The sequence below is a fragment of the Yarrowia lipolytica genome, chromosome 1B (assembly GCF_001761485.1).
Source record: "Yarrowia lipolytica chromosome 1B, complete sequence".
NCBI lineage: Eukaryota > Fungi > Ascomycota > Dipodascomycetes > Dipodascales > Yarrowia > Yarrowia lipolytica.
Window position 1 is genome coordinate 289,333 of NC_090771.1, and position 24,182 is coordinate 313,514.

At 50.1% G+C, this 24,182-nt stretch overlaps 8 protein-coding genes and 1 non-coding gene across 9 annotated transcripts; 4 read left to right on the forward strand and 5 right to left on the reverse strand.

Annotated features, from left to right (window-relative positions):
- Positions 1-3: 3 nt before the first annotated feature.
- YALI1_B02910g (uncharacterized protein) lies at positions 4-1,758 on the reverse strand (the record flags this gene model as incomplete). Its single annotated transcript, XM_068281948.1, has 1 exon — positions 4-1,758. The coding sequence occupies one exon, from the start codon at positions 1,756-1,758 to the stop codon at positions 4-6; it is 1,755 nt and encodes a 584-aa protein (XP_068138049.1).
- Positions 1,759-2,896: 1,138 nt separating this feature from the next.
- Positions 2,897-2,988, reverse strand: YALI1_B02923r. The gene has a single exon. It is a non-coding gene; the product is annotated as a tRNA-Asn (tRNA).
- Positions 2,989-3,783: 795 nt separating this feature from the next.
- YALI1_B02931g (uncharacterized protein) lies at positions 3,784-5,199 on the forward strand (the record flags this gene model as incomplete). Its single annotated transcript, XM_500406.3, has 1 exon — positions 3,784-5,199. One exon carries the CDS (start codon positions 3,784-3,786, stop codon positions 5,197-5,199), a length of 1,416 nt encoding a protein of 471 aa, XP_500406.3.
- Positions 5,200-6,076: 877 nt separating this feature from the next.
- On the reverse strand, positions 6,077-9,862 carry YALI1_B02991g (uncharacterized protein; the record flags this gene model as incomplete). The annotated part of the gene is made up of 1 exon (XM_500407.3): positions 6,077-9,862. The coding sequence occupies one exon, from the start codon at positions 9,860-9,862 to the stop codon at positions 6,077-6,079; it is 3,786 nt and encodes a 1,261-aa protein (XP_500407.3).
- Positions 9,863-12,861: 2,999 nt separating this feature from the next.
- On the forward strand, positions 12,862-13,530 carry YALI1_B03021g (uncharacterized protein; the record flags this gene model as incomplete). Its single annotated transcript, XM_500408.3, has 1 exon — positions 12,862-13,530. One exon carries the CDS (start codon positions 12,862-12,864, stop codon positions 13,528-13,530), a length of 669 nt encoding a protein of 222 aa, XP_500408.1.
- Positions 13,531-13,620: 90 nt separating this feature from the next.
- YALI1_B03041g (uncharacterized protein) lies at positions 13,621-14,784 on the reverse strand (the record flags this gene model as incomplete). The annotated part of the gene is made up of 1 exon (XM_500409.1): positions 13,621-14,784. One exon carries the CDS (start codon positions 14,782-14,784, stop codon positions 13,621-13,623), a length of 1,164 nt encoding a protein of 387 aa, XP_500409.1.
- A 254-nt stretch (positions 14,785-15,038) lies between these two features.
- On the forward strand, positions 15,039-15,623 carry YALI1_B03043g (uncharacterized protein; the record flags this gene model as incomplete). Its single annotated transcript, XM_500410.3, has 1 exon — positions 15,039-15,623. One exon carries the CDS (start codon positions 15,039-15,041, stop codon positions 15,621-15,623), a length of 585 nt encoding a protein of 194 aa, XP_500410.1.
- Positions 15,624-16,549: 926 nt separating this feature from the next.
- YALI1_B03085g (uncharacterized protein) lies at positions 16,550-19,198 on the reverse strand (the record flags this gene model as incomplete). Its single annotated transcript, XM_068281949.1, has 1 exon — positions 16,550-19,198. One exon carries the CDS (start codon positions 19,196-19,198, stop codon positions 16,550-16,552), a length of 2,649 nt encoding a protein of 882 aa, XP_068138050.1.
- Positions 19,199-22,763: 3,565 nt separating this feature from the next.
- YALI1_B03120g (uncharacterized protein) lies at positions 22,764-23,357 on the forward strand (the record flags this gene model as incomplete). The annotated part of the gene is made up of 1 exon (XM_500412.1): positions 22,764-23,357. One exon carries the CDS (start codon positions 22,764-22,766, stop codon positions 23,355-23,357), a length of 594 nt encoding a protein of 197 aa, XP_500412.1.
- Positions 23,358-24,182: the final 825 nt, after the last annotated feature.

The following is a 24,182-nucleotide window of genomic DNA, read 5'->3' on the forward strand; positions in this document are numbered from 1 at the left end:
CCATCAAATAACCACCAACGACAGGTTGCTGACATTTTCGTCACTAACACTGGCTTCTCTGATCTTTTCGACTTCAAGCTTCTTCGCAACTCCAGTATCTTCATCAAAGCTCTCAGAAAGACCCTCAATAACGACTCCCTTGCCAGTTTTGTCGCCATTATCTTCATTATCATTCACCAGCAGAATTCCGTTTCGCAGACAATCTCGCTTCTCGTCTCTCTTATAAAAGTACAAAATGACTACCGCCATAATCGCGCAACAACAGGCACAAGCTGCGCAAGTTCCGTATCCCTTTCTGAACCTGGGAGCTTCAGAAGTGGGGAATACAAGCACCGACACCCATGCTGATGAACTCTGGCCCAGCATATTCATCATGACAAGCACTATAGCGTAGTGTTGTGGATCTCGTCTCATGATATCTGCCCACCAAGTGTACATGATAGGACTCATGGCCCAGGAGATGTACTGGAGACAAAAGGCAAACCATTTGGCCCCCTCTGGAACGTCCCAGACAGCCAGAATCACTGCTCCGATAGAATTGAACATCTGAGTGATCACTATACCGCCCCATCTGCATCGTGCAAGGTCTCCAAACAGAGATGCCAGGTAGACATAGGCGAAACCTAGACCAGGAGCAATTGTGCTGAGCTGGTTGACTTTCTGGTCGGTGTATCTTTGGTTTCCATTGGAATCAGTCAGGCTCTTCAACCAGAGAATGAAGGTGCCCGCGTTTCCACTGGTGTTGTTGTAGAAGAAGCAGGAGATGAGAATGGCGGTCGGGAGATGCCAGGAGGTGAGTAGTGGTTTCCATAGTGACCAATCCGTCAGTTTCTTGAGTTGCTGGCCCTTCTTTTCCGTCACAAAGGGCTTCTTGCGTTCCCTACATCGGATGATTTCCTCGTCAGTCAGAAACAGAGAAGTGCATTTGTCTGGCGTTCCAGGGATGATGAAGTACCCTACAACAGCCAGAGGGAGAGTACAAATGGAGTCAACGATGAACACCCATCTCCAGCCCTCAAAGCCTCCCACTCCGTCGAGATTCAGAGCTGCACTGGCTAGCAGGCCGGAACTCAGCAACCCCAGAAATTGACCCATGTAGAAGAAACCAGCTCTTCGGGCCACCTCCGAGGGCTTGTACCATGAGCCCATGAGGTAATAGATGGTGGGAATAAAGCCGGACTCGAAAGCTCCAACCAGAAATCGCAGCGCCTTCAGAGCACCCACCGAGTGCACTTTGCAGGTCAGCAGAGTCATCAATCCCCACATACAATCCACAGCCGGAATGACAATATTCAGAGGGACTCTGGGAAGCAAGAACATGAAGGGAAGTTGGAATATGACGGCTCCAGCTAGATACATGGACTGGACATGCACTAGATCGTTACCCTTGAATCCCAGGTCCTCCTTCATTCCACTCACATAGGCGTTGTTGACATTGGTCTGATCCAGGTACTTGACCCAATACACCATTAGTGAGTAAACTGTCAACAGAATGTCGAGTTTGCAAATCAACTTCTTGTCTGACCTTGTGTCTCTCTCGTCGAACCACTTGAACCACTTGTGGGAAGCTCTCTCGTACTTGTTCATCCGGTACTCGTACTCGTCAAAGAACTTCCACCAAGGTCGGTTGGTTTCGTCGCGGTACTCGAGCGGGAAATCCCCCTCATCTCTTTCTCGCTCCGTCTCTAGATTGTCGACATTGTCCTCCACACGTCTCTCTGTCGGTAGAAACTTGCTGAGTTGGCCGAGTTTCATCATGTTGTGTATTGTGTACTGTTGCCAAGTGGTTGCCCCACACCGCCAAGCCAACTGACAGATATATAACCCAGATCCATTAGTCACGACCGCCAAGCATCTGTCATTGGATTTTGGAGGACCCTTGTTATCTTATCATGTTTCACTACTACGACAGTCTGCAGGCACGCTTGTTTGAGGTCGTCAATGTAACTGATGTTGATCCCTGTGGCCAGAAAACTGTGGAAAAAACGCTGTAGTGCTCGATAGAATACAATACAAGCCCAAATATTGTATTTCCAGATTCTCCGTCTTTCTAATATGTTTTTTCACCCGTTTTCCATCCGTTCTTTGGACACTGCAAAACGCGTGGCTAATTAACCTAATTTAAGCAGCATGTTAATGTTTGAAGGAATGATAAGCTGGATGTTATTGATACGAGAATCAAATGTAGACAAACTGAATCAACCAAAAGAAACACTCTATATCCCCTATTTAGCGTATATATCTTCTTTTTGTTTTTTCCCCCGATTTTCTGCAGTTTTTTGCGCTCTCTCGCACCCATTTAAGGAAACCCCACATAGTTTAAGATTCCCCCGCCCTTGTCATGATAAGAGATAAGGCCCCTCGCTTAGCTTAGCGAGTTACTCGATCGAAGCGGTTCCAAGATACGCCTTAACAGTACCGATATTCGTAGGGTAACGGGTGATAGATTTCAGATCTGGGCCAAGCACGACGTGGGAGCATTCCTGAGCTCCATGTCTCTAATTAGTCCGTTGGATGGAGCCTATCATCAGACTAGATCCTGGATGTACATACTGACAGTATATACTGTAGTGGCAAAAGATGGCAGCGTGTATTTAACAAGGAGGGACTTGTGAGTATGTACAAGCACTTGTAGTTTATTTATTTATTTATTTTAGGATTCTTTCTGAAGTTGTTTTGGAGCTTTTCGGATTTTTCCAGACTTTTTACTTTCCCAGATTTTTCTGACTTCTGTCATAATTCACATATCGCACTGTACTGACTCCTTCACCACAAGGTTCACCTCCCAAACAGTGAAAAAAAACTGCTGTCGATCTGAAGACAGAGCACCGCAAAAAAGCATGCATAACAGTAGAGATGCAAAAACAATAGTATCTCGAAGTGCAAAAGTTCAAGACGACCTCGGAGAGGGTCGAACTCTCGATCTTACGATGGCGGCCATTTAGGTGACTAACAGTCGTACGCCTTAACCAACTTGGCCACGAAGTCTTGAACGTGACTAAAAACTTTCATTGGGACTTTTTGTTAGGCTGAAAAAGTCACATGAATCTCGAATAAAAAAATCAAAAAAAATTAGAAACAACTAAAAAAATTAAAAAAAATTAAATTAAAAAAACTAAAAAATTGTTCGTTGTTAGAATATAATGCTCTCTTCTGAACAACCGAATCAAATCCAATCTGCAGGTGTAGCATTGTTTATAGGCCTCAAGTAGATGTATTTCCCTAGGATAAAAAAAAAGGAGATCAACTCCTAACCCTGAAAGAGTAGGGGGGGATTTGAATGGTGAGGAGGAGGCGCGAGAGACAATGGGTGTTTTTGCTAGTCGATCTGGTGGCTTTGATAGACTCGAGGCGCTTATATTCAATCCCCAGATGCTTTAATACGTCTGTTACTAGTGACATTCTGTTCTTTCATTTTAGAAATACGTAATTTTTCAACCTGGGAGAACTAAAATAAAAATTAAATAAAAATTAAACAAAAATTAAATAAAAAAACCTTGTTTCGTTGTAAAGTACGAGTACGAGTACGAGTGCTGTACAATGGGTACCAATAAGTACGAATAACTTCGGGTAGAATGATCCAAGTACAAGTACGAGTACATCTATCTACTTGAGTGCCAGGACTTGCCACTGATCTTGGGTAGTCCGCATGAGAGACGCACAGAAAGCACAAATTCAATCTACAAGCACAAGTGCAAGTTACTTGTACTCGTACAAGCACAATTACAATAGATCTATCTGGGTATCTCTCAACTCCCTAGATACAGCTCATACTGTTCTATCATGTCGGTGACGAAACGACTTGTGCCCTTTACTGGGTTCATCAACTCACGCGCCCGGCAGGCGTTTTCTGACATTCCGAAAATGGAGGCCATGTTGAAGAGTAGCGGACTCCAAAAGTTTTACCGCAAAAGTGACAACCTGACCATTGTGGATGCCTATGCTGGATATGGCTGGTTTTCCACCGCTCTTTACAACTCTCTGCAGCCTAAAAAGCTGTTTCTCATGGACCCTTCAAACTACTCCAAGGAGCCTCTGTCGCATCTCCAGGCTCAAGACCCCGAGGTGATCACCTACAGCAATTACGACCCGTTCCAGTGGCGGTCGTACTACCCTGTCTACGAGTCGATTTCCAAGGCGTACAACAAGCCCGACCGGACGGAGGTGAGCCGCGACTTTCTGTTTGTGGCCAACCTGGCTTATACGCGAGGAGAGTCGCTATTGTACCAGTACCTTTTGTGCATTTTACATCAGAATTGGCTGCAGCGGTACGGCCGGGTTCGGATGTTGATTTGGATCTCTTCGGCCTCAGCTGAGAAGTTGACCCATGGTTCCCGACGAACAAAACTGCAAGACAAGACGGTAGCTCTCAAGGAGCTGGATGAGAGGATTGACAAGTTGAAGGCCAACATTGCCAAGTCGGAACTGTGGTTGAAGCGCCCCAATCTGTCTGAAAAGTCGGAGAACTCACACAATAAGAAGCTCGACAAGTACAGAAACACTCTGGAGAAGCTTGAAAAGAAGAGAGCGGAGTCGGTCAGTCTAATTGAAAACCGGAGATTCAAAAGCACCGTCATTCGTGAAATGACGTGTGATTACCGATACCTGATTGGAGGCAATGCCAAACATACCAAACGAAGCAAGCCTGTGACGACAGAAGCACATCGACAGGTGCAGATCAAAAAACGACTGGAAGGACACAAAAAACGCGTGCCCCAAATGACATGCAACCCTTACGATAAAGATGCACTTGTCTATTACGAAAATGACTACGAGAATATGTTTTGTCCTCAGAAGACAACATCTCTCGGAGGTCTGGTTCTTCTGGAACTGACACCTAAGAACGTCAAGCTCGAGAGACTGGATGAGTGGTTCTTTGTGGTCACTAGGCTGTTTGTGGCCAGCATCCTGCCCATTGGCCGTACTCTGGAGACCTTGGGACCGGGAGCTACGGAGTGGATGAGTCCTCACCTGTCGCCCGCCATTTTGTCCAGCAAGATCAGCGAGATTTCCATCCCCGACCTGGAACATATCGTCGAGGTTTTCTGGAGATGGCCCTTCAAGCCTCAGGTGTTGATTGACACCTATGAGGAGCGGATGGTGAGTACTCCAGATGAGAGCACTTTCGATAACCCGCTTTTCGACATTGATGACGATGTGGAAGGGGGAGGATCAGATGTTGATGATGATCTCATGTAGATTGATCATCTACAAACTTGTACATACTGGCTAATTGATTAATTGCATAAAGTAGGAGAAGGGCGAGTGCGGTTGACGGTTTCAGTCATCGGAGTTCTCTTGTTCACACAATAGATTTACGTAGCCGTGGTAGATGCTACTTGTAGTTTGATTTGTAGGAATATATTATATATCATTTGTAAATTTATATTGTTTTAAACTATGGTTTTACTAGTTGGGAGTTTAGTTGGCATGTGCTTGAATACCTACAGAGATTAACGTATTTCCTTACAATTATGTTATAAAAACAAACAGGAGTTTCATGATACAAATACTGGAGCTGTAGCTTGTGATAAATATGTTCAAAACTAATACAAGAACTTGTAGGAGTAGGAGTAGGTTGATTTCCTCGACACAATACGTCTTGTCGGATTGAGTCTCCCGATTCTCAATGACCCAGGACTGCAACCCCTTGTAGAATAGTGCTTGTAGATTGGGAGGTACATGCCAAGGTATGAGAGAAGTGCTCGAAAATATGGCGATATCTGGAAAATGAATTCAACCGCAATAAATCCAAATCGGGGGTCTTCTTGTCTTTGTATTGATATTATCTGATTGCTGATCATGTTTCAGACACTACTTGTACAAGTACAGTACACTTGTAATTTGCGTCACACGCGGCGTTTCACCTGGTACATACTGCACTGCTATATGTTCCAGCAATCGCAACTTGTAGAGAAGCCATCTGAAAAAGTATTCATTACATGCTTATACTCTCTACAGCAGTTTGAACTCGCAACACTCGGGCTGGCCTACGACCAGCCTTCGTTTCAGTTGTCAATTACCAAAATGCTCATTACTATCTTACATATATCCAATCCTCCCTCTTCCCTCATCATTAATCCAATCTAAACACCCGTCGTAGCTTGCCAAACTTCTTTTGCTTGCCGGCAGAACCTGCGGTGGCAGTGCTCTCAATCATCTGAGGCTCAGGCACAGCACCGGGCTGCTGGGTAAACTGCGCATATCCTCCCTGGGCCTCGGCCTGCTGCTTCTTGAGGGTCTTGGTCGAAGAAAACAGCTTCTTTCCAAGACCAGGCTCCGAGGGAGAGGCAGGGGCAGGGGTAGGTCGCATTTCCTCCTTCGAAGAAGAGAAGAATCGCATGCCTCGCTTCTTTCGAGGTGAGGTGTTGGCACCAGAAAAGATGCCAGCACCCTCGTCTTCGGAATCCGTGTCTGAAAACCGAGATACATGAGCGGGACCAGCAGACATACCCGAAGGCATGGCGGGCACTGGGGGCACGTCCTGACGCAGCGTGGTTCGAGGCTCACGCATGGAACCCATTCGGAACGCACTCATGGAGTTGGAACGGGAGCCTCGGTCAAACGAAGATGCAGAATTTGACCGCACAAGAGCAGGCTGGGTGGGAACAGATCCCCGTCGAGCCTGGGGCTGCAGGGAAGCACGAGGCTGCTGCTGGCCACCGCGGTTCTGCTGCTCTCGAACGGCAGCAAAGCCGTACTGGGGCTCCTGGGGAACCTGTCGAGCAGGGGATTGCTCTCGGAACTCCTCTTTGGGCTTTCGGAACTGAGGAGCTCGCATAGAGTAGGGCTCCTGGGGCACATCCCGCCCGTAACCAGCATCGTCTCGCAGAGTGAGCCGATATCCCTCGTCGGAAACGCCGCCGTTGGTGGAGTTGATGCCACCACGGCCGGCTCGTCGCTCCCGCCGCCACGAGGAATCGGACTCAATCGAAGCATTGTCGTCCATGGGACCCTCGGGGTGAGGAACGTGCTCCACAACCTCCTCCTCCTCGGCGAAACCAACCTTCTTGGCAGGGGAAGGCTGCCGGGGAGCATTGGGAGACCCAGGGTCGAGGGTGGGGTACTCCACAGGCACGGGAGCTGCAGAAGAGGCGCCTGCAGGGTCATGCATGGGGCCTGTAGGAGGATGCACTACAGCCTTGGGAGAAGAAGAGGCCAGAGCAGGCACAGATCCGGGGCCCTCGGAAGCACCAAGTCGAGGGCTGGTCTTGAGATTTCCAAATGCCTTAACAGGCACATCTTCCTCCTCTTCCTCCTCTTCCTCTGGGTTCACGTGAGACACAAACTGAGAAGCGGTGGTTCCATATTGCGACTCGTCTCCGTAGTTGCTGTCGGCGTACACAGAGTCTCGTGGTCTCTCCACATCGACAGAGTAGTCGGGAATGTGCGATGGAGTTACTCCAACACCAGCACCCGCTCCAGGAGCGCCGGTAGAGGTGTAGTTGGAGCCAATGGAACCGGAAGAAGGCGAAAACTTGTGGTTGGAGGGCGAAACGGCATCAATGTCGGACGAAGAGGGCACGGGCATGCCTCCCAGAGCATACTGTCGGTAGTTTCGTCGCATGGAAGGCGACGAGGGCGAGCTGGAGAACTGCGAAGAGGCCAGCTTGGGGGTGGGCAAGTCGTCCATATCCGAAGAGGCGTTGGCAGCGTCGGTGTTGACATGCAGCTGAGCGGGAGGCTGCAGAGTGTGCTGCTTCTCCTCAACTACCTCCTCCTCGTCTTCGTAGATTGAATCACCCTCATTGTCGACCGACTCGAGAGTAGACTCGCTGGGGTTGAACTGCATCTGCTTGCCAAACTGATCAGCGGCAGCGACGGCGCCAGAAACAGCGTTAGCGACAGAACCAAAGACACCAGATCCGAATCGGCCAGGGGAGTCTGGAACAGCAGCCTTGGTAGTCACAGGCTCCTCAACGTCGCCCATAACCTCATTGTATGCAGCAGCCTCGTCCTGGGCCTCCTGTACATCGCCAATGGTGGTGACGATGGGAGGCTCAATTTCGTGTCCTGTCTCGGGTTCGGTCTTGGCCTCCACGTGGTCGACAGCGTCCTTGTTCACCAGAGACACGGGAACAGGAGACTGAACATCAGTCCTATGGAGTTCCGTCTTGGAAACGCTCTTGCCGAGATGCTCGTGTGCGTCCTGGAACATGGACAGATCTTCCTCGGATTCGGAGTGGCTCAACATGGGGCTCAACACCTGACTGGGAGGAGCAGGGGCAGCCTGTCGGGGTTGAGCAGGGTGAGCATGTGCTTTTTTAGTCTTGGGCACATGCTGCTGTTGCATGTTATGCTGCTGCACGTACTGCTGGGATTCCCGCTTGGGCTGGTACTGCTGAGACTCTCGCTTTCGCTGCTGCTGGGGTGTATGCAGCTTGGCATGCTTGAGAGCCTGTTGGTGGGCCTGCTCCTGGGCAAGCTGCGACTGTCGCTCGGGAGTCTTGACCACCTTAGGCAAACCGTTGCTAGCCAGCTGGTTGTTGCTCACGGGGACAACAGTTCCGGGAGAATACTGCTTGGGCCGAGGCTGCAGAGGCTGCTTGGCAGGCTGTTGCTGAGGCAACGACAGGAGTGCCTTCTGTCGCTGCGACTCCTGTGCAATGAAGTTGCTCTCACTCTCGGAGGAGAAGGAGACTCGCTGCTTGCGTGTTCGGCTAGGCGAGTCGATAGACGAATGGGGTGACAGCGAGTTGGTGTCCTGGGTGAACGAGTTGCGGGGCGACTCGGACATCTTGAGCGCAGGCTTCATGGGCGACAGCGTTCGCGGAGGAGGCATGTGTCGCTTGCCGGAGCCAACAGAGCCGTTGGGGGACGTCAGGGACGACTCTGGGTACTCAGACACGGTGTTGAGGTCGGATTCGTACGACAGCACGGACGAAGCGTAGTGGATGGGAGATGCAGGTGGTTCGGGTTCTTTCACAACAGGGACCTGCTGCTGTTGTCGTAGTCGCTGCTCCTTCTGTGCCTTAGCTCGGTTGGCCTTGTTGAGCTGCTGCTGTCGGGCCTCTCGCTCCTGGCGTTGCTGGGTGAGCAGGTCGCGTGTCTGGTAGGCAGGTTTTGTGCCGCCCTGCGACAGACGGCTTCGAGCAGGAGGTTTGCCACCAGCAGGCACCTCCTGGGTCTTTGTGGTGATGACGTGAAACGAGCCCATTCGCTTGATAGTTGTGGTGGTCGACGTGAGCGAGTGGGTTCGCTCTGTGTTTGTGGTGGTTGACGTCATGGAGCCTCTTCTGAGCGAGCCGGAAGAGGGGGCGCCACGCAGAGAGTGTCGAAGCGAGGACGTTCGTCCGGGAGAAGAAACGGACGTGATGGAGTTGTTGGGTGAGATGGCGGGCGAGGCTCCCTGGCCAATGCCTCCGTCCTCGAACCCTTCAAACGGTGTGGTCAGCGAGTATGTTCGAGTTCCGCGCTTTCCCTTTCTGACATTGGGCAGGTCGCCAACAGAGCCGCTCTCCTCCTCAATGAGGTCTGGCGCTCGGCCGGAGGCGTTGGTGCCGCTGACGGAAGCGAATCCGCCGTTCTGGCCTCGGAGCGACGACTTTCGTCCGCCCATAAGCGAGTTGGTTCGGCCGCCAAGCAGAGAGCTGGTTCGGCCTTCTCGGCCTCCACGCATGCTGCCGTTGCGGCCCTGCTGCAGGTTGGGCTGACTGGTGGACGAGGTCAGCGAGTGGTGTCGGATGGCCGCCGCCGCTGCCGCAGAAGACAGGCCGCTGTTGGCCCGCTCGTTGGGGTTGCTGCCGACAGACGACGCTGCTGCTCGGGCCATGGAGTTCACGTCCGGTTGGCTAGGATGTGCCTGGCCCACTCCCGTGTACGAGTACGACGAGAAGGAAAAAGTTCGTTGTCCCCAGCCCATGGTGTATTACTGTGTGTGGACGGGGTGTGTGGGTGTGTGTGAGGATGTGGAAGACGGCGCCTTGTGGAGAGTAGCTGTCGGTGTAGCGAGGTGCAGCTTAGTGGAGCAAAATGTCGAATTAGTGTGGAGTCACAATTAGGGGCTGTTTCAGCGGCTGGTCTTGCAGGCGTGGCCGAATGATGTGACGGTGTGACTGTGTATGTAGTGTAGACGTTCGTGTGTCGTGTTGTCAGAGGTGTGCAAACTCACAGGCGTGAAATTCAAGTGACAATAAAATTGACTTTTATTGTTTGGGGGCTGGTTTAGCTTTGCGGTTGTTTGCTCAGCAATGATCAGCAAAAAGAACAAGTAAACAGTGGTACGAGTCGACGGGGCTACAACGACCGCGGGGGCTCTGGATTGAGGGTCCAGTCCATCTGTGTCAGTCAATTAGCGGGATGGCGACATTTCTCTCCCTTTCGCTCGCCGCACTTTCCCCCTTGTGGACGCCTTAGTATCTCCCCATGTCTTCCACCTGCCTGCCGCCCCGTCGCTCTACAGTTGTACTGTATGTACAGCGCTCGACAGTGCAGACGGCGCCCGACGACGGAATGTGCAAGAGCAAAAGGTGGCAAGAGCAGACATGTTTTGGCCATTTGAGCCACCACCGACGACCGACCACCCACAGCCCTCCTTAGCCATTCATGAGACGTACTTGTAGTAATTTATCAGACAACTCATCAGACGTAACTCATCAGACGTTGTAATGGGTCTACTCTAACCAGTACGGTACATACTGTACTTGTATAACAAAACGCAAGGAGGGGAGAAGACATCTTCAGCTTGGGCATCTTTAGCTTGAAAAAAGTGGGTGGGTGTGCCACTCATCGCGGTCGAGTTCCACCACATGCGACCTCCCCATTTCCTCCACCTGCCCTTTTCACTTCATTGCTACTTTGCCTCCTTCTCTCTCCCCCTTCTCTGCGGCTCCCCTGGTAATGTAGCTGACTTCCATTGTCATTGTCTTAAACTCCCAACCCATTCCAATGCACGGCTGTGGAGTCCAACCACGAGGCTGACCCTGGACGCTGTGTGAGATGAGTTGTGGCCAGCAAAACGAAAACCAGCGGGGAGGAAACAACAACCGGGAAACAACACGCTTATATATACCCCTCCCCGCCCAACCCGTTACCCCACAGAAGACACCAGACATGTAACGACCCTCTAAGTTAATTCGCTCATCCAAACACACGCCCCAGCCGCATATGGAACATGCCACACATGCTGGAAATCGGCAGGGCCAGAGGCGACGTGTTCGTGAACAGAGCCGAGGCCCAGTGCGACGCCAGAGGCGCTTGAAAGACACAGACTCGCCGCGTTCTGGTGTCTCTGGGTACTACCAAGCAGCCATGCGGACAATATCTTCGTTTTTCCCACTTTTTTGCTTCTTTGGGGGTTCATGTCAACAAGTGTGCTGCAACAACTGTTATCTCCATTTGGGCAAGAGTAAGCAGACAGAGAAGAGGACACCAAAAACCAACGTATTGTTGCTATTTTGATAAACCAAGTAAGCGAATGTCTTCTTTAGCCGTCTCCAAAAGTCCAGAAAAAATGGACCCCCAAAAACGATCATCTACAGCGCCTTAAGACGACGAGACTGAGTGTACTGCTCACCTCGGTGAAACTATTAATCTCCGAATGTCCGGGGCTCCGAATGTCTCACTCTACTCTGAGCGGAGGTTCGACTTTCGTCTGGCACCATTCCACCGCCAAAAATATACATATAAAACTCACATCGAAAAACAGTCGCAAGAACCCCTTGTCATCACCACCGCACTCTCATTTTACTCCCTCACTCTCGTATAACTCGGCAAACAAGCCTCGAACCCACAGATGCACACTAAATAACGGCTAAAAAGCAGTTCTAAAAAAAGCAGCCCATTGTTAGAAGCTTGTATGAAGCTTGTCTGGCATAAAAGGGAGGAGCCAAGAAGAAGCCAATGATAAAAGCTGTATAGTGGGCGGCGATGAGAGTGGTCACGTGGCGTGGGTTGTCGCGTGGATTATCAGGTCTCGTGTGGAATGAGAAGTCACGTGGTGTGCGAGGTCACGTGTCCCAGTACCCCTTCCCCCGCCAGACACCGTTTGTGTGGTTTCATGGATACCGCTGGCTCTACAGTGAGTCAAACTATTTATACCTCAACACGATAACATACACTTGTCAAGTCGATACGGAGCAATAATTATGACCCCCTGAGCACTAATGAGTAGTATAGAAGGAGATGTAGCATACTAACAGTCAAGGCTGTAGATAATATATACAGAGTTGTATACAAGGATGTACAGTGTGGCGACGGCTACAAGCACCATGCTGTGTTTACAATACATGTGGTAGAACTCTCACCCTTCCAGCCAATGTCTCACATCTCGCTTGAGTCATGGTTGAGAATCGTGTCTGCCAATCAAAAGCAGCCAAAGCACGAGAGGCAGTCAGTTTCAGCCTCATCTACTAGTAGATATGATAAATAGATGGTATTCCACCTCTTGTGCACTCTTGGCGCCCAGATAGCTCGGCCCCCGATAAGATTGACGGTCGCATGGATAATGCACTGTCGGAGGCATTGTTCAGAAACGGACTAAAGTTGGTTCCAGCTCGGTCAGACGCCTTAGGGCCCAGGCGAGACTGTTCCAGCTTCCACTTCCTGCTTGTCCTTTAGTCTTTCTTCTGGAGGTCTGCATCTGGGTCTATTTGTCGAGTACGACAGGACAGGGCTGGGGCAGGTCCCAGGTACAAGAAGTTCAATGTGTAGATACGGTGTAGTGTTGGGGGCTCGTTCAATCACTGGAAGACTGCCCGGTTGTTGCAATGAATCCTTCAAAGGTCTTATCTACAGTCTACTAACTCAACTATCAACCAGCGCGCTTAGCATACCATGGCTGCTAAGGATGTACAAGTAGCCAGGTGCGTACACTAGATCGATGCAAGAGTCGGTGAATAATTAAGTCAACTACCACACTCAATGTACGCTCAACTCATGAATTATGACAGGGGAAACGAGAGATGCGAGTTCCCGCCTTGTTCCTGGTCCTATGTCGACTCGGAAGGGCAACCACGACACATTGTCTACGTCTATGGAACTAGTTTCAAAAACGGCAACGAGCTTCCTGCGGCTGGATGTGGAGTCAGTTTTGGCAAGATTGCCGAAAACAATCTCTCCTACGGCCTGGAAGACGACATGAATCCGGAGCAGGCCCTGAGAGAAGTGCAGGATACTCTACAGGCTGAGTCTGCGGGTCTGTACCTCGCCTTTTCAGAAATCTTGCTCAGAAGAACTGATGGCAACAAGTACGAGATTAGAACCAACTCCCACAAGTCCCTGGAGCTGCTGGAAACGTGGAAAAAGCTGACGTGGGAAAACTACATCATGGACAGCTGGAATGGCAACAAGGCCGCCGACTTTACAGTGAGGGCTCTGCAGGTAGAAGACCAGCTACCGAATGGAGCTGTTACTCTAAAGGTGATTGATCCAAAGGTGGACGAAGAAGGAATCGACTCTGCTTTCAATCTGGCCTGGGATGGGATTGATGAGTGTCTTAATCGGAGAAGATCGAGACAGACAAATAAGGAGTGGAGAGACAAGTTCATTGAAGAAACTGTTGAGGAGAAGACATTGTGGGGTGACGTGTAGTCGGATAACCAATTAACTGAACGATATCGTTGATTATGCAATGAATTATGTATGATCTATGTGCTTATGGCTATATGTATCTACACTGCTCTAGTAAAGAGCGTCGTCGTCGTCGTCGTCGTCTTCCTCCTCTGATTCAGAAGCTGCAGTCTCCAAGTTGTTTCCGATGAGAAGTTTGTGTCCTGTCACGGGCTCAGCAGCTGGGACAGGCTCATCTTCGACAGCTGGAGGTTGAGGTTGAGCTTCAATCTCGACATCTCCCGTGGGTAGAACCTCTTCCGACACAGTCTCAATGGGCTCATCAATCTTGACAGTTTCAGGTCCACACTCATCAACCGATACAGCCTGATTTTCTTGTTGAGCTGACACTCTCTCAACATGAATACTGGTTGCATTATCCTCCTCAACCTCTTCCATCATAGGATGAGAAGACGGCCTCACGCTCTCCTCCACCTCCGCCTTCTCCTCCACCTCCTTCCCGTCAGCCACAGATTTAGCCTCAGCCGCGCGCTTCTGCTTCAACTGCACCTGCCGAGGCACAAACCTAGCCGCCTCTGCAGCCAGATTGCGAACCTGAGGTCCAGATTCATAGACATCCTTGGCCTCAATCTTCGGAGCCTCTGCACGAGTGACACGGTCACGTGGTTGGTCACGTGTGCCATCCTTGACCGCTGAATCGCCCTCTTCCTTAGCCTCCTCCCTCTCCTTCTTCCACTGAGGAACATCTGATGGCAAGGGGATATCCACCACCTCCTCATCAGACGAAAACTCAACGTCATCTCTGTCCTCCTTGTCCACACGTTTACGCAACACAGACTTACTCAAATAAGGAAAGCCTCTGGGCGAAACTCCTCGATGATTGAATACCGGATCCCAAAACACACTTTCCCTCTGTTGACCTTGTGGAGGAGAGTTGTAGTCCGTCACCTCCCCTAGTCCCAGTTTGAATCTCTTGAATCGCGTCTCCCGCTTCTTTTGCTGGTCCAACATGCCCTTCCAATCCTCCTCCGAAATGCCCTTTGATCTTTTGAGGTCAGCCAAGTCCTGTTCCAGTCTGGCAATCTGCTTCTGTTCATGGTGAGGAATGAACACCTTTTTGAACCCCGTGTTTTGGTATTTTTGCTGCAACTGCGTCAGCCGCCAGTGAAGACGCAAGGGATCGAGTCCTTCCAATCGCGATTCTTTCTGTTGCCGTTTCTGTCGATTCTGTTTCTTGAGCTCGGCAGCCCGCTGCTCCTTTCTGTATGCTTCCATGGTATGAACAGGCGGTTCGACGATGGCTGAAGGTGATTAGTAGGCCGTAGAATGTAGAGTGAGTGTCAAAATGTAACGTGAGTGTCGAAACGTGTCGTTAACGCTTCAGCTACGCTGATTAAAATGTGTTTGGGGTGTCTTGAATGAACGTCGAAACATTTGAATCATCATGCACTTGTAGGTACAGTGAAAGTTTATTTTGTGGGTGGTGAAAAGTAGAGGTTTCTACACCTCCCCACACAACCACTTGCACAATGAACCAGCCGATAGAACCAGACCACATCAATGTTCCTACGGAGGCTCTCGAGTCGCTCCGACTGCGACTGACCCAGGTCAGCCACTCGCTCAACACTCTCCAAGCACAACTTCACCAACCTACGCTTCCTCCTTGGTCTTCTCTACACAACCAGTTCAACGTGCTACTGACACAGCTGGTGTCGTTATCGTCGACCATCACTCACCAGAGCGACATTCTTCAGCAGACGGTGACGTTTCCTCTGCCTGCTTTCCCCACAGCCACAGAAGCAGGTCTTATGGCTACTCTACTGCGAAAAAAAATCCTGCCAGAGGTGGAGGAGTGGTGCGAGGAGGTGAAGCAGAAGGCGCTGGGCGTCAAAATCCGAACCGTCGACCAGTACGGCGAGTGGGCTGCCGAAACGGTCGAGGAGGCCAAACAGGAGTACGAATGGTACGGGCTCATGACCAGAGAAGAGGTGGACAACGGAGTCAAGCCGCCAGTGTACGTGGCTCCAGAAGAGGAGGCGGGAGAAGGAGCAAAGTTGACCATTGAGCAGATTCTGCAGTTTACATGTGCTGGAAAGATGCCCACTGTTGCGTAAGTAGTCAGCTGACTCTGATAATTTGTCAAAGACGGCAATCTGTGATAGATGGTCAATGGGAGCATATCACGTTGGGGTTACGCGCTAATCTCTGCTCTTGAGAGGTTTTCTGAGAGAGATCCTCGAGACGAGTTCACCTAGCTGCTCTCGCTCTGAGGTTAATGGAGGAAAAATGAAATCAACAAAAGGGAAAGACAGCAAAAGTACGAGAAATCGACAGTGAAGGGACAGCTAATAAGGACTCCGATACAGACTCTGACAGAGACGACTTGTACCTGGGCTGGTCTAGTAATGCATTCCCACAGGCATTGCAACCAATAGCTTTAGGAATTCAATGTTAATGGTTCTCCGAATACAGTCTACCCGACAGTGACTCGCTAGCTGACCTATGCATTTTGTTAAAACCAACTGTCGACCCAACTGTTGTACAGCATCATACTCTTATCCGTAGTGCTACAATGGAGTTATTTATTTGACTTGCATTGATTGTTGGTGATATGGATCATTATGGGAAGTCGATCTAGTGCAATATTCGCCCTACAGCTGCTTCCTACTTGTAGCTACAATTCTTAAAGCAACTTTTCCACGGCACCACTCCAACTGTAGACATCACGAGATACTTCGTCTCAGATCAGAGATACGAGATACCGCACAAGAGACAACCAACCTGCGTCCTTCATACAGTAGTATCCAAAGATTTCTTTCCATACATTTCGACTGTTCCGTGTCAACACTTCTAGATAGGCACAATCTTGTCTCTTCCATCGAACAAGGACTTTCATACGATCGCGTGTTATGAATTCAGTCGACACGGGAAACGTCACCATCTATGCATCGTCAAGTCATTCAACACATTTATTACTGAAATTAACACACTATGATACCCTCAACCACAACACCAGTTGTGCGCCCGTGACGGAACCTCGCTACCATTGAGACGAGTCCGGTCCAAAGAATCCCGGGTCCTCGGGGATCTTCTTGTTCGGCGGAATTCCCGATCCATCTACTCCATCTCCAATCACATTGTTGCCCCACCAATCCAGATCTTTCGGGTTGTACTGCACCGAAAAAAAGATGATGATACCAGACAGGGCAATTCCTGTGACAATAGCCGCCTCCATGACGTAGGCGTACTTTCGCCACCACGCAAGATATCGGCCCTTGATGTATCCGTTGAACAGGATGGCAAGATACAGTCCTCCGACCTTATAGGTCAGGTTGTACGGGGCCCAACCGTCAATGATACCGACCACAAAAATGAGCGGGTTGAAGTACAGACACTTTCGTCGGTAGTAGTCGATCTTCTCGGCGTGTTTGGGCCACCATTTGGCCAAGAACTTTGGAAGCGTGACTTGGACAACATAGAAGAAGAGTCCGGCTCCAGCTCCAAACAAGAACATCCATTTCATGACGGGATACTTGTTGAACATCTTCTTGGGGCCAATGACTCCCCATGCGACCGAGGCGGTGAAGAAGGTGGTTTCCGACGGACATGTGAACTTGAGCTTGTTGTCTGCGTCACAGAGGTTCTCCAGACCTAGCTGGAACTGAATCACACCCAGACACACCACTCCATTGACCAGAGTGGCCCAGATTTGCAACCAGAAGATGGATCGGGGAGGCAGATGGGCATAATGGGTCAGTTTCTGATCAGACGTGTAGTTCTCAGCTTGCTGGGCGATTTGCACGGACAGGGCTTTGATGAGATTCAACGCCATGAACCGACCCGGAAGGGCGTAGCCAATGATGAGTTCGGCCAGAACGTTGAGGGACAGAGAGGTGGCTGTGTACGACACAAACACAGTGAAGGGCACAATGAAAACAGCCACCAAGCCCATGACAAACACAATACTCCACACTGGTGTATCTACGGGCCACACTTCCACCAGAACAATGGCCAGAACAAACATGATGAGCATGGTGAGGTAGAACCACCAGTCGGGGACCTCCTTATGTTTCTTCATGTACCGAGAGTAAGGGTCGACTCTTCCGTGGTAGTTACTTCGGTGGATGTACCTGATTGCCTTGGCGGTATCCACAATGGCGTCTCTCATGGCTCTCCAGTCCATGAGCGTCGTGTACACGAACGAAAAGGTGTAGACTGCGAAGAAGGCCGAGTAGAGAACGAGGTTTCCTGCCGAGTAATACGGCGTGGAGTAGGCGAGGTACTTTTCTCTGTCAAATCTATAATTTGTCAGAATTCGGGTCACGTTGAACGCCTTGCCCTTGTTGTCAAAAAGCCGGTTGGAGTTGATGGGGATGTAGCCCGTCCATGAGTTGTTAGAATAGTAGAGAGCCAGGATGACGAGGCCTCCAAAGAGGGAGCCGCAGAAGCCCGTGATGGAGGTGTACAGAGGTAGGGTGATGGGAGCGAGATTGGCGGTGGCCTGGTTCCAGTCAAAGGTTGGAATGGGGTTGAATCCGAGTCCGCCGATGGAGCCCGTGACGATAGCTAGGTCCGCGTTGTTTGGAGCGATCCAGGTCATCCAGTTGAAGGTCTGCAAAAAGTTCATGAGGTAGTTGGGCACCCAGAAGTAGAGGAAGGATACCACAAACATGATCATGAAGAAGGTGTATCGGGAGATCTTCCAGCCGTTGATGCTCTCTTTTCTGTTTGGAGCCAGCAGAGCTTTGTTCACCGCCAGGGTAGGCAGCAAGGAGGGCCACATGGCTTTGACGGGGTACACAGCCACTCGTTTCAACAGACCGGCCATTCCAAAGCCCATCATTTGCGTCACCAGCATGAAAACAAACTGGTAGCCGTAGTTGGCGGCCCAGTCTTGGTTGTAGAAGGACGGTAGAGCCTGGGTGATAATGTTGGAGGTGATATAAGGCGTTCCAGCCGCACACGAGACCATGATAGTTGCCAGGAGTTGTTCTTTCTGGCTCCAGACTCCCGGATTCAGAGTGTATCGTCTTCCTCTGAAACTAAAGCCCCAGTCAGGTAGCACATACTGCAGGAATCGTCCACAGGGGTAGAGGAGCAGTTGGCAGACCGAGGCGTCGAGGCTGATGGCGGGCAGACGGACGGAAAAGAACTGGTTGACAAAGGCAGAAATTGCAACCCAGATGGTTCCCAGAACCCACACTCTCCATGTCTCAACTGTAGTGTCTGTTTCGTCGTAGGGATCAGTGACGGAACGAACTTCAGGATAGGGACTCCACCAGTGGAAGATGACTGCCCAGTAGCGCAGCAGAATGAGGTTGTCGGGGTCTTCTTTCTCAGGATCCTCACCCTCTCCAAAGGCCTCCAGCACGCTCTTGACCTCCATACGGTACTCATGTCGAAAGTTGTTGTCATGATCGTGGTAGGCGTAGTTGGTCTTGACGAGTTCCAGAGCCTTGTCAATGGGCATTTCAGCCAGTTTCTCGGCCATGAAATGAACCTCTAGGGGATATCCGCCATCTTTGTCGGACGGAGGAATACCGAGTTTGTTGGCCATCCATTCAATGAGTTGTTCTTCGATCTCCACAACCTCGGCCTGAACATCAGACTCGTCCTCCTCATCTCGAGGATCCTGTTTCATCCACAGATCTTTGGCATGTTTTGCAGCGTCGATAACGTTGAGTTTCATCTTGTTGGACCCGGTTGACAACCTCTTCTCATGGTGGCTCCAGCCAAGTATTTATCAGCCATTCACGTTCAGGCTGGTGTACGGCACTGTGGGGAAACGTTGGATTGATTTGGCCGTACTAAAGCGATTTAGAAGCAGAAAATCTTTCCATAATCCAGTAGCCGCCTTGGCAACGACCAAGCATCATCGAAGCTGGCTACTGTAGAATTTCCCGGGGGAGACTACGCTTGAGATATCGTGCGGGGTGTCTGTCAGACCCGATTAGAAGGGAAAAACAGCAAAAAAAAGTAGATTGGGTAGTGTTGAGTCTTGCCCATCCAAGAGCCGTACGCTCAAACTAGCCGCTTGCCGTCCCGATTGACGTCATGATGATCTAGTGACCGCCAGTGTTCCCCTGCCCCCTTGCGACGAGCCTCTCAGACTAGTTTAGCGTATTGTGGTGGGATTAATGAGATTGAGTACCGAAGAGTCGAGCAATGGGATTCAAATCTACAATTGTCACAGATGGTTTGCTTCTCTTGGTCCTTCGTGCTCCTTGCTTGGTATTTGTCCTTGTAAAATGTTCGCACCAACACCATACATCAATGGTGGGTAAAGAACAGACACTAATGAACGGCATCAATTACTAATTAGCCGTGGTATATCATTAGATCCTTCGACCTGGCCGATCATGTGGCTACAATACAGTACAGTAGTACAGTAGTGCATCTTGTGCGATGGAGACGGACATAACGCAACAGCCACGACAGTCCATTGTTTCATATCTACAAGGATAAGACAGGAGAAGACTTGAGAAATGAGTTCACAGAGTCGAATAGATGGGACCGATCACTACACGCTTTGCTTTCTGCATCCCCACCACATCCACCCAGCACATTACCCATCCCAATACAGACATCTATAGATCTCCTTGTGTGTGGGGAATGCAACCCTCCAGAAGATGCAAGTTGGTCAGAAGTTCTCATTTTTCAGTCCAATTTGTCAATCCAGTGGTATCAGTCCAATAGTGTCAAGTCCAATGGCGTTAGTCAAAAGGTATCAGTCCAAAGTTCCCTCGACCCCTCCATGCCCATCGTCAAAGTAGTCGATGGGCATGGAGGGGTAGCAGAGATGGCTCAGGCGCTAATCCGCCCAGTGCCGTGGAGCCGTGCAAGTAGCCCCAGGGAAGGGGTAGGGAGCCGTGTCTGTGGGTGTTTGAGGGCCTCTTCGGAGACACTCGGGATTCTGCGGGGGGAGTTTTACAGATTTCAATAAAACCCGAGTTTGAGCGGGGTTTGAGACCGAGAATTTTAAACAATGGGTAAAACGCGTGCATAGAATTGCGTTTTGCCAGTCTGTTATGTGCCAGACTCGTGGTTGTATCTCCATCTTCTCATTATCTCCGTTTCTGGTGATCCTAGCTGTTTCCAAGCCATAACAAAGCTAGCTGCATGAATATCACTTCGATCGGAATTTGGGCAGAACCATAGGATAGCTGCGATTTGAGAGACCTTTTCCATATAAATATATCTATACCGTTCAATTCGGAGGCTCTGCTTTCACGTTTTCGGAGTGTTGACTACTGTACAGTGTACGGTACCTACTGTAGGAAAAATCAGTGCGAATATGCACTGTTTCAGTTGAGAATCATGCTGAGATCCACCAGTATAGCATTTACCCATCTCCACAGACTCTACGCTCTATCAGTGGATCTTCGTCTCTGTCGTTTGCTGGGTAAAGTGATAGGCAGGTCGATCTCAGTTGGAGGTCTTCTGAGGAAGTGGCCTGTTAGGGTTGCAATAGTGATATCTGAAGCTGAGGTGGTCATTAAATCACTTTGCTTGCCACTCATCGACAATTTGGACTTCGTATAGGCGTCTAGTCTGAGGTATGATAAGGAAACTCTGAGATAGCCAAAAGGGGCCTAGTGAGACTCCCCCAAAACGACTTGGGAGGGTTCGAGGGAGACCCCCAACCACCTCTTCCATCTGTATCCACACCCCCTTTATGGGCCTTGGTCTGCAGGAGTTATTTGCACCTGCGTCACTTTCAACATTGGTGTCAATGTCTTCCTCCACCTAGGAGCCGTTGGAGGTGCGAGTTTATCTGCCCACGTGGGGTGGGAGGCGTTGGAGACTGCGATGGACTTGGGGCCAGGTCCATATTTTGTTTTTCCGGGCGGATGAATCAGGTACAGTACAACTGATTCAGACATGGGTTGCGGTCATAAGTCTTCAGGTTGCTCCAACTATAGCGTTGAAGGTGTGCAAGGAGAGGCTCCATTAGCTCCAGGTGGCCAGTCGACGCCAACAGACTTCCAACGTTGTCTTAGAAGGCCGATCTTGCCTTTTATGGCACAGTAATTGCCTCGGGTGCGTGTGGTTATGCAAACGAGAGGGCAGCGAATAGGCCGCAGATGAGACAGGTGGGCAACGGCTGAGGTACGAGATCCAGACTCCCAGGGTCTGAGACAGCGCTGTAGATAGGGAGGGAGATGTTGAACAGACAGCTGTGCCGTTTATGAAAGAGAAACTTGAGATTTGGGCAGCATACCAATACAGTCAAGACGCAGTATGTACTGTGCTGGTCCGAGTGGTTCATTGGTGATAAACGGGTGCTTGCTTTTGGGGAGGTTGAGTCAAGTAGAGCCGAGTTGACATGACTCAAAATTGAAAGACGGTTTACTTTTCCACGGAGCTCTCGGGATTCAGGACCGTTACTATCGACCCTGAGAGGCGCCGCTTGTTCCCCCTTGTGTCCCCGAGTGTGCCAGACAATCTAAGCTGAGACAAGTCATAGCTGGCTTGAGTCACGCAAACTCTGCCAGGCTTCGTAAAATCACCTATCAACGTCTGTGGCTGCAGTCCACCTGATCCCAACCGAGTCCTGATCCGCGGTGTAGATCATGTAGATCAGATAGTGAGTAGTTTGCCTGAATAACAGGCACAGCTGAGGGGAGGGCAACAGAAGGAGTGAAAACATTGAATGATACCTCTCCAACTGCCCACTTTTTCAAGTCTCCTTGTGTCCTGCTTGCTTCTTTATTCTCCCCCAGCTCATCTTGTCCTCCACTTATCATTGTATCCTCCTGCAGCTCGCAGCCGAGTCGATCAGCGAGCTAATCCACCACGTGCATTCAAAGGTGATGAAATTAACGTCTGGAATGATCGAGTTCCTAACTTCTTGTCTCTGTGGTTCCCCACTAGGAGTGATGGTAAAGCCAGTAGACAGACATTGTGCTGTGCTTCTCAAACACCCGACCTGCAAACATATCCGACTTTTGAAACGGCACACATCTCCACTGTCTCACCCAATAGCCTCCAGTCAGGCACAATCACACCCGGAACTTACCTGGAAGAGACTATCTGCGTTAGAGGTGGTTAATGGAAGGAGTGTGGTCGATCATGAACTACTGTGCTGTGCATGTAGAGCTGGAACCTAGATCTCGGCAACCTGATCAAGTGGAGGTAACTACATGGATTCAGTGTCCAGAAACGTATATAAAAGGAGCCCAGACTAGCCCCCTCTCGTACTCCCCAAGACACACTCTTCTACCTCTTTCACTTCTACCCCTACTCTCTTCACAATGGTCAACGTCCGAACCCTGCTTGTTGCTACCGCCGCCTCTCTGGCTGTGGCCGCCCCCATCGCCCAGAATGAGACTTCCCCCGAGTCCACCGCCGCCGCCGTCTTCCCTCTGCCCCATATTCCCGGCCTCGAGGCTGCTGGAGACCTTGTCCATGTGATTGAGATCTTCGCTGGAGTTCTGACTGGCACCATCTCCGTCATCACCAAGCCTCAGGGAACCCGGCCCCAGGAGATGCAGATCATCCAGGACGCCATCACCAAGCTGAATGCTGCCATTGTCCAGGCCTCCAAGGACGTCTCCAACCTGCCTATCATTGGCGGCGTTGCTGGCCAGGTGGTCACTGCCATTGTCCTCAACCCCATTGTCCACACCATTGCGCTGGTTGTCGAGCAGATTGTGGCGGTTGTAGGCTCCTTCTGGGTTGACGGAGTTGGCGCTTCCTTTGGCACCGTCCTCCACAACCTCATCACCAACATCTCCACCTTCATCGGAGTCCTTGCTGGTGCCTACCCCCAGATCAACGACGACCAGTCCGGCCTCAATGCCGCCACCTCGTCTCTTAACTCCCTTCTCTCTTCCGCTTCTGCTTAAGCGAAAGACTTTCTTCCTTTCTTTTGCTTCGCTTGAAGCCCTGGCTCCCTTTGGGCATTACTTCTTACTTAACTCTCCAACCCAGACGACAAGAAAAAACCGACCGACCATCGACCTTTTTATTAGTATATAATTTATAATACCCACTGCTGGCCAGTGCTTTCTCCAATAATAGAGCCTGTACACTGATTATAGACACAGCATCATCAGTTTGTTATCGGTGATAGTTTTCCTAACAATCTGGGATCGACCGTAGAACAGATCGACAGTGCTGAATGATAGACAGCGCTAAATGATAGGCAAAGATGGAAGGAGGTAAAATGACAGATAGATAGTGTAAATTCCGTAGCCATCTCAGCAAAAGACTTCTTTTCTTTCAACATGAGACCCTTCTGTAGACATGGTAATCTCAGTGTTGAAACAGCCCCTATAAATGTGTCTCTCACAGGCATTTATACAAGGGAAACCGTTCAGAAAATGCTTCAAGATGTTATTGATCAACAACAAATGTCCCTTTTCAACTCCCCACCCTTCTTATCCCCGAGAGTTGCTTTTTCAAAAGTACTTTTACACGGCACCAAGCCGACACACCTGTTGGATCCACACGGTTTTTGCAGTGAAAAAAAGAAAGATGAAGTCATAAAAATTCCATTAGAGCAAGGATGTTCGATATCTATAGGTTTCGGTCGGCATTTTTGTCTACTTCGCGGTTGCCTCGTTTGATGGTCTACTGTTGAGTAAAGGATGCACTTAGTCAAGCTTCTTTACTTGACGTTAGTGGATAGCAGTTGACTCAGTTTCATCTGGTTAATGTTGAGGGAAGGG